Source organism: Strongylocentrotus purpuratus, unplaced genomic scaffold, assembly GCF_000002235.5.
Source record: "Strongylocentrotus purpuratus isolate Spur 01 unplaced genomic scaffold, Spur_5.0 spur5_scaffold_12, whole genome shotgun sequence".
Lineage (NCBI taxonomy): Eukaryota > Metazoa > Echinodermata > Echinoidea > Camarodonta > Strongylocentrotidae > Strongylocentrotus > Strongylocentrotus purpuratus.
The window spans coordinates 26,925,584-26,935,540 of NW_022145597.1; the positions used below are offsets into that span (position 1 = coordinate 26,925,584).

At 36.2% G+C, this 9,957-nt stretch overlaps 1 protein-coding gene across 1 annotated transcript; it reads left to right on the forward strand.

Annotated features, from left to right (window-relative positions):
* Positions 1-4,507: 4,507 nt before the first annotated feature.
* Positions 4,508-7,857, forward strand: LOC586108 (ankyrin repeat domain-containing protein 39). The gene is made up of 4 exons (XM_030982248.1): positions 4,508-4,658; positions 5,520-5,753; positions 6,414-6,620; positions 7,348-7,857. The coding sequence occupies exons 2-4, from the start codon at positions 5,547-5,549 to the stop codon at positions 7,492-7,494; spliced, it is 561 nt and encodes a 186-aa protein (XP_030838108.1). The 5' UTR covers positions 4,508-4,658; positions 5,520-5,546; the 3' UTR covers positions 7,495-7,857.
* Positions 7,858-9,957: the final 2,100 nt, after the last annotated feature.

The following is a 9,957-nucleotide window of genomic DNA, read 5'->3' on the forward strand; positions in this document are numbered from 1 at the left end:
TCATTAGTAATCGCAGTATATATATTTTTTTGTAGTGTAAAGTTGTATGAATACTGTTTCATTTCTGCTGCTACAACAGGGGCGTACGCAGGATTTTTTCAAGGGGGGGGTTTTAAAATATTTTAAAAATTTGCTCCCGAAAATGTGAAAATCGCGCCGGCCGAAAAGTCGCTCAGTGGGTGGGGGGGGGGGGGGGGGGGGTAAGCGGACACATTTTTTAATTTTTTTTTGGTCTCGAAATTTCATAATTTGACATTTTTTGTCGTTGGGGGGGGGGGGGGTAAGGTCACCTTATTTAGGTTAGCCGTGGGTATAATTTTTTTTTTTTTTTAAATAAAAATTTAAAAAAAACCAAAGGGGGGGGGGGGGTTTTAGGTTTTTTTAGGGGGTTTACATACATAAAAATACCAAAGGGGGGGTTTGAACCCCCAAAACCCCCCCCCCCCCCCCCCCCTGCGTACGCCCCTGTGCTACAATAACATATACATACGATAATAGCATATTTTCTGTATTGTAAGGTTATAGGAATACTGTTGTAGTTAAGTTGCTACAATATATCTACATCACCATGCAAGCTGATACTTACAAGCAGCTTCTAATCATATGTAGTATTAGTAATTGCTGTATATATATATTTGTCTGTATTGTAAGGTTGTATGAATACTATTTTAGTTCTGTTGCTACAGTATCATATACATACGATAATAATATCAGAAGATATTTTCTTTATTGTATGGTTGTATGAATACTGTTGTAGATATGTTGCTACAATAATCATATACATGATCAGTAATCGCAGTTTACTATTTGTTTGTATTGTATATTATATGAATACTATTTTAGTACTGCTGCTACAATATCATATACATATGATAATAATATCAGAAGATATTTTCTTTTTGTAAGGTTGTATAAATACTATTGTAGTTAAGTTGCTACAATAATCATATATATCATTAGTAATCGCAGTATATATATTTGTTTGTATTGTAAGGTTGTATGAATATTATTTTAGTTCATTGCTACAATAATCCTACGAACGTGATAATAACTACAGAATATATTTGTCTTTATTATAAGGTTGTAAGAATACTTTTCAGTTCTATTGCTACAATAATCATATGCATATGATAATAGTATCAGAAGATATTTCTTTGTTGTAAAGTTGTATGAATACTGTGTAGTTATGTTGCTAGAATAATCATATATATTATCAGTAATCGCAGTATATATATTTGTTTGTATTGTAAGGTTGTATGTATACTGTTTCAGTTCTGCTGCTACAATATCATATACATACGATGATAACATATTTTCTGTATTGTAAGGTTATAGGAATACTGTTGTAGTTAAGTTGCTACAATATATCTACATCACCATGCAAGCTGTTACTTACAAGCAGCATCTAATCATATAAAGTATTAGTAATTGCTGTATATATATATTTGTTTGTATTGTAAGGTTGTATGAATACTATTTTAGTTCTGTTGCTATACAGTATCATATACATACGATGATTATTTAGAAGATATTTTCTTTATTGTAAGGCTGTATGAATACTGTTTCAGTTCTGTTGCTAGAATAATCATGTACATAAGATAATAATAACAGAATATATTTCCCTAGTTGTAAGAATACTGTTTTAATTCTATTGCTAGAATAATCATGTACATAAGATAATATTTACAGAAGACGTTTTCTTTATTACATGAAGCCCATGGTCTTTGATGTTTACTTTGTGCTCCTATTTAGTTATATGTCTTGCGGCCCATGGGATCGCTGGTCTCCGAAATAGCGGAGGAAGAACAAGAAGAAGAAGAATACTGTTTCAGTTCTATTGTTATAATTATAATGCAGATAAAGTAATGAATACAATAAATGACGACGGATAGTCAACCTGTTCGAAACGTCGAGCCACTCTCGCCACTCATCTTCTCCAAGCGCTATAGTTCTCCTTAGAACTATAAGCTAAGAAAGATAACCAACAGTCTTTTTCAAGACTACACCGTGAAACAGTCCTTTTGAGGACTATATCCTCAAGAAAGATTACCGAGAGTCCTTTCCAGGACTCCTCAATCCTCCCTCTCTCTCTCTCTCTCTCTCTCACACACACACACGGTGCACCCGCAAGCCTACTGTATATGTACTTTTAATCCTTTTGTCGAATAATAATCATGTATTTTATGTATGTCTGGTGCCATATATTTTGGAGGCCGCTATATAGTTATGAGATGTTGTATAATTATGTTTATGTAATTGTGTTATATATCACGAGGTTGATCTTCCATTTATATTCATAAAGGTTGTGTGTCTCTCGTGAAAGTGTATTGTAGAGTCGTGTAATTATATTGTATATTTTTGTATAGCATTTATGTATGATTTTGTCAATACATTTGAATCATTATGATCGTACATGCTCTTGTTGATGATTGAAATCTACTAGTTTTACGCCTACTTTGTAAGCTTCGAAAACCGGACCCCGATCGTGCAGTTCCATGTTAGAGGTGATTAGACGTTTTCTTTGATTGTAACTATGTAGAATTTGTTTATCTCACAATAATTTGTTTGAGTCTCTCTATCAGATAGTTATATTATGTTAGCTTTAGTTGTAGCATGTACCTACTAGGTCCATGGTTGTAGTATCTTCAAATGTAAGAAATATCTGACATGTCACATTTCTTCTTATATCAAGACGACCAGTATGTATTTGTATTCTTATCCAGTTTGTTTTAGTGTAAATAATTAGGCATGCATTGTAGGTATTTTGACTTGTATTAAACCACCCTCATAGATTGATTCCAAGTACAGATAACATAATAGTTAATGCCGGTAGGATATACGTTAACGATCAAGTGCTAGAGTCAGCTATGTTTATGACTGTTGTTTCTTAGTGCTCATGACGGTTTAGAACCGTACAAATGCAGAGTAGTCACCCTCACAATTTCACACCGATCACCTAGGATTTTAGCCAGTGAAATATTTTTTTCAATTCCAATATTTCCAATATTTCTACCAATGACACAAAATCAAGTCTTCAGCATGCCAATTTCGTAATAATAATGGTTATAATGTTAATTTCAAGTATATTTTTAGAATGTTTCAGTTAAGATTTTCATCGCTTATTAATCAAACTTAACGATAGTTGCCATTATTATTGTCATTCCGGATTAATTTTATTTGAATTTCATTGTCAGTGATTGCTTGGACTGTTTTAATAATTATTGTATAATAATTGCTTTTATCATGTATATACATTGTAAACTGTTGTAACCATTTCTATTCAGTCTATGGACTGCGAGAATGGATAATATTCAATAAAATCCTTCAATCGTTGAATGCTGTGTTGGCTTTCTTTGATCGTACTATATTTATCTTTGTTTGGGCCATTCATGTACTTTTGTCTCTTTTGCTAGTTTTGTAAATTCTATTAATAAAAGAACTTTTCAGTGTTCAGTTGAAAGGTTAAAGCAAAAGACAACAGACTTTTCCTTTATTACAGCCCGAGTTCTCGTATAACCTTGCAATCAATTATTTGATTTCAGTCTTAGTAATTATATTTCAAACACGTCCTGCATGTACACATTAAGGAGGTCACATAAACACTAATTGAACACGCAATATTGGGGGTACTGAAGTTCTTCTCTTGCTGTTATTTAAAGAATCAATATGCGATCTGTTCCCGACATAGCACCAAGGACTTGAATACAATACCAAATCCGGCTAAGTAACACAAAACGGATTGATTCAATATTCTATTTCAATAGGGAACATTTCTGTTACTCAATTAGGATTACCAAAGTGGTTCTTATTAGCTTACTGACATAGCAACAATGGGCGAATTCTTAGAATGTACTGATCCTTTATGCAGGGTCACAGGCTCTTTCTCCTTGTGTGGGAGGACAAGCACTTTTAATGCTCTACAGGAAAAGAAAAGGCTGGGGTTGTAGTGTCATTTCAAGAGGGGAAAACAACTTCTAGACATTTCAAAATAATGTGGGGAAAAGGGACTAAAATGATGCCACTTTTAAAAACGATATTGCATGAAAGTCAATTGTTTAAGATTTGGGCGCAACGCACTCCGGTACCACATTATACGCTGTCGGGGCCAGCTGTGAAGTAATGAAAATATATTTAAATGACCCTATCATTCTTTGTTAATATTCATATTAATAGCCAAAGATGTTTGACTTCAATAAATGCTCTTTAATAGCAAGTAGATCTATATAGGCTATAGGATAGAGCGAAATGTGAAATCATTTAGTATATTTTTTGAAATTTTTACTACAGTAGTAAAAAATTAAAATTAAAAAAAAATGAACAGGGGGAGTTCTTAAGGGGGAAAATAGGTGACAGGCAGATAGAACTAAGTCTTTACAAAATTCTACTTATAGTTAATACCATTGTAAGTTTGTAACTTTTTGTTTAATACAAAAAAATTAAAAACACCGTTGAACATCGAACATCGTCAACATTTATAATTCCCACAGCATCGTAGATGGCAGCACACATTCATCGAACCAAAGAGAACTAGAATCGAAGAAAATTATGACTTCCATCAGCTACGGAAGAATTCGTGTAAAGTTAAACATAAACTTTTTCGAGATATTCTTGGACAGTTAAGCCAACAACAGGGAGCCAACAGTTAATCTTCATGTAAGGTATGATAAATCATTTTTAATGTGTTCCTGCGTGAAAAGTGAAAATTGATAGTAGATCTATTCGACTAAAGTAAAACTAGGGTCTAACTCTAAGCGCTTTTGGGCCGGGCGCCAATTCAGAATCATATCCATACTTTGACCCGTAACTCCGGCGTGGAGGTACCGTTAACTCCAGAAAGCTCCGACGCTTCAGCGGGTGCATAGGAAAACATTCAAACAGCGGGATGGGCGACATTATCTCTAAATATGCAAAGGGAGTAATTACAATTTTGGCTTACTAGGTTGCTCGACTTCTCTGGGCATCTGGCTGGCCACTTGAAATTATAATTTGAAGAAGTCTTCGATGACGATGGGAAAAAGGGGGTGATTCTTCGTCCTACCCCGACGATTCTTCCATGTTGAATCGTTGATTCAACATGGCGCAGAGAAAGTAGGCACTACCGTACTTTCTCGCCGCCATGTTGAATTGACAACAAAATTTGATCACAAATTTAATAGAAAACTAAGTTTAAAACATGATAGACTAGATCTAGATCTAGATCTACTTGAAAACATAGACCTAGATCTAGATCTAGGGTCTAGGTCTACTTGAGTTGAAGAGAAAAATATTCTCAAAAAGAATACGCCGATAATACCAAAATAACCAAAAAAAAATAGGGTCTAGTCTTGATTTAGACTGCCTGTAAATAAACTAGGGGTCTATATGGAAAAAACAGCATGAGGAATGGACATTTCTGCATTGGAAGTGTGCTTTTTTGCATCTATGATCTAGGCTATTCTAGATTTCATCATTCCAATACAAATGATTACAAGTGAAAGATATAGGACAATGATTTGATTCCTTGTTTTTTTTCTTGACAGGAACGTGGGCTAACAGATTTGTGGATCATGGGTGACACACACCACCATCAAGGTGACTCTGCGTGCTGCGCTCAACCCTCCCCTACACCCTCCCTCACACAAACCCTGGATGAGCTGGACTGGGAGAGAGGCATCTGGAATGCTGCCCTCAGTGGTGACCTAGCAGGAGTTCAGAAGTTGCTCTCTTCAGGATGCGACGTTAATACTGTGGATAAATCAGGGTACACTGCTCTGGTAAGTTTGATCTCTACTCATTGAAAAATTCTTGTAATGGTGGGGGGTTGGGTGTCTGAAACATGTACTGAACAAACTTAAAGGCAAGCTTTCTCTTTTTCCTTAGGATTAAAGCCCCAACTGTCCTACTTGTAGTTACTTGCTCCCTCTATATAGAAAACTTCCCCAATCGGTGCCTGTTGGTCCCCCATGATTCCCTTTTTCTTATGTTAATTGAGAGCTGAGTTAATGAGATAGCCACCTGTCACAGTGACGTCCTTGTGTGGTCTAATCCCTTCTGGCTGAACTAGTACAGCCGGCCTTTAAGGGAAAATAATCATTAAATAGCACTAAATATTGGAAATTTTTGTGGGCATCATAAGTCTTGGAAGATTCATGAAATATTGCTTGTAAACTTTCTTCAAATTGCTGTTTTTAAATTTAAATCATCTGTCTTGATGACACAAAATGTTTTGGGAATACTATAGTAGACCTCTATGAATACATCAAGACTAAAACATTAATCTGGTATTTAAAAGAATAAAATTGTTTCAGTAGATAGTATCGTATGGATGAGTCTGCAAGTTTAGTTGTAGCTTCTTCTCGTGATAAGTTGTGTATCTTTGTGCCATACATCATTCATTTTTCCAATAACCTCCATGTATAATATCTTCATAACAGCATTACGCTTGCCGCAATGGACACAAAGACATCGTTTCCACATTACTCCAGCATGGAGCCAATCCCAATCTTCTAACCCGATCGGGGCGTGCAAGTCCTCTACACAGAGCAGCATATGGCGGCCATCTTGAAATTGTATCTCAACTCCTCCTTGCCAAAGCTGATGCTAGTCTGGTAGACAGCGATGCTAAGACAGCTCTGCATAAGGTAAGATGATGTCACACGCTCGGATTGGAATCTAATCAGTGCATATCACCCTTAGTGCTAATACCAGAGAAAGAGGGCTTCACAAAGAAAATGCCAAGGGTGAATCCTCCCTGACAAGAGTGCCAACAATAATAATAATAATAATATTTAATTTTTATATAGTTCTTAATACAAATGTCTCCAAGCGCTTTACAAATATACTATTACCCCGGTCATTGGATTCCGTGCTTGCCCGCACACAATGTGTGCACAATCTCCACAAGGGTAATGAATATGTCTAGGCATATCAATTTGCGTCACAAATTGTTTTGGTCCTCCCAAACCACCTCCCTTGGGTGTCATAAAGCCATATTTCACTTCAATTTGAATCACTAAATATGTCAACCTATAAAATTGGTTTGGACCTGGCCAATCATCCCCAGATAAGCTCTTGCTTTTTGGACCAACAAATTCATAGTTTTTATGAAGAAGTGAATTTCCTTCACACAATGGAATTGATAAGTATGAGCTGTTTGTCAATTATATTTATTTCGGGCACAGGGTTATAAGTTTACATGTTGCTCAAATGCAGAATAACCAGTTCAATCAAAACAATATAACGAGGGTTCAGGATGAAGGCCATGGTCCGGTACAGGGTGGGGTTCAGTTCAAGATTGGAATTACTGATATTTTCCAGTGTTTGGAGAGGGTTGTAATGGCTTCTTCTTTCGCCCGTCTTCCAATCCAGGCTGCAGAACGAGGCCATGTAGACATCTGTAAGGTCCTGGTCCAAGCCCAGCCTAGTCTGAAGACTGCGGAGGACAACAGAGGACAGACACCACTAGACTGCATGAAGGACAACTTTGATCCAGGACTAAGGCAACTCTTATCATGACAGTCAGTCCTCATTGATTGTTTGTATAATGGGTTATATATAACTTATAAGCATTAGCTTATCTTATGTATGTCTGTATTATATTGGAAAAGTAAGTACTTTTATATATGGAATATGTTTTGCATTTGGGGAATATAGATTAAACCCAAATGAAATTGAGGTGCAATAACTCAGTTGAAATATTAACAAAATATTGTAAAAGCTGTTATTTTGGGGGGGTTGTCCGTACGTACATATGTACGTCCCGTGATTGCGTGATCGCGTGATCTCAGGAACCTATTGATGGATTCTTGCCAAACTTGAGTCATGCATGTATCTTCCAGAGCCAATGAACTGATTAGATTTTTGGGTCACGAGATCTAAAGGTCACAGGGCTCATTATGTATGCGAAAATAGCTCGGGATCGTGTTATCTCAAGAACCCATTGATGGATTCCCGCCAAACTTGGGTCTTGTATCTTGCAGAGCCAATGATTTCATTAGATTTTAAGGGTCATGAGGTCAAAGATCAAAGGGTCAAACATATATATGAAACATAGCTTGTAATCACGATATTCTGAGAACCTTTTAATGGATTGCAATCAAACTTGAATTTTAAAAATTGCTTCTGTTTTTGTTTGTAAAATTGCTCCACGGCGGAGGCATCATTTTCGACTGTGTGCAGTCGAAGGTCCATCTAGTTTGTGGGGGTTCTTTTTTGGTAAATTTTACATATTGTTGTTTGGTCCCAAACTTAATGGTTGTAATACTATACAAATACTGTCCAGGTCAGGCACGGATCCAGGATTTCTTAGGGGGGGGGGGGGGGGGGGGGGGGGGGGGGGGGGGGGGGGGGGGCCCAAATTTGAAATTATGCCAGCCAAATAAATATTGGTACGTAATGGTGACCAGCAGTGACGTAATGAGCAAAAACATTTGGGAGGCAGACAAAACATCAGGATCATCCCATTCTCTTCCATGCAGGCCCCGCTGAACGTTTTTCAAAGAGGGTGGGGGGAGGCTAAGTATTTATGATCAGGTAGAACAGCGTAAATTTTGATACCTTATTCATGACACTGGCAGGTTACTAAATAGCGTGGGGTCAAGGGGGCTGAGCCCCATGAAACTCAGGGATTTTTGCTTAATAAATGATCTATATTGCTCACAACATTGGCATATAAAACAAAGATACATTGTTTCAGAATCATTATTTTTTAGTATGTGTTTGGATGTTAACATTCTTCAATCCTTTTGGTAATTTTCTTCAGTTCTTTTTCCTAGCTCACGGATCATCTAATTCAGATATCTGCATTTTATAAATCCATGTGTACAGTTAAATAAATAAATAGTAAATGCTACCAAGTTACAGTTGTTATTTACTTAATTATTTCTTCCCTTTTCCTAATTGCATTATCCTTGTCTTACAGCTTTAAGGTACTATTCAACCTTCAGCAAAACACAAGTCAAAATAAAGTCAAAATAAGACAAAAACATGATTGGGTATAAATCTTTATGTCTTAATTTGCTTGCAAAGGCCTATCGGTCTTGGAGATTTCTTTCTTTTAATGTTTATGGTAGTGTGTTGAAATAGTAATATATTTATTTGTCTTTTCTTTGTATGTGTTTTTATAATCAAGGGGAAATGCTGCAATTATAAATATATGTTAAATATACATGGAAGTCTGGGAGGGTGTGTGTGTGTGTGTGCAGGCTGCTTGTTTACTTCTAGACCAAAGTTTTCACCTATTGCTTATCATGATGTACAAAAAAATTTCAAAAAAAATACTTGCAAATGCAGAAGGGAAAGTCATGGCACTTTAAAGAGAAGGTTGAGTTCTGGGAAGAGGTGAAAAATAATTTGTGAGCGTTATCATTCTTATTATGCAAGTGTGGAAGAACATCAGATAAGACATGTTCCCTGAAAAGCATGGCTCTTCAAATGCCTTCATATTCTAAATATGTCATGTAACATCGTAAAACTCGGGGGTAGGATTTTTGCGCCACGTGTTCGTGTAGTCCCATATACATCTTTCTGTGTACAGTGTTTGTAACTTTACCAAGACTTGGCCAAATTTCTTATCATTTTGATGATTCCAGAACCTTGCAAAACACACAAATTCTTACATGCTAGATGATCAAACTTTTCTGGTCGATTCCACACCGTTTCTTTCACAATGCAATCGCATGACCAGAACTCAACTTCATCTTTAAAATCAAATTCTATATTCAAACAAAGGGTTATGTACTGCAGATAACACTCTATAAACAAATCTTTTTCTTTCATCCCATCCCTCTTTCTCTCTCTCTCTCTCCCTCATTTTTCTCCCAGAAGCATATACACACAATATTCATGATTATAGGCTTCCAAGTGGTACAATAAATCAGTGTATTCAATATCTTTAGTGCAGTACCCGGACGACTGACCAATTTTATTTTTGTATTGCTCAGTCATCCAGGAACTTTAACTATCGATATCGATATCGAT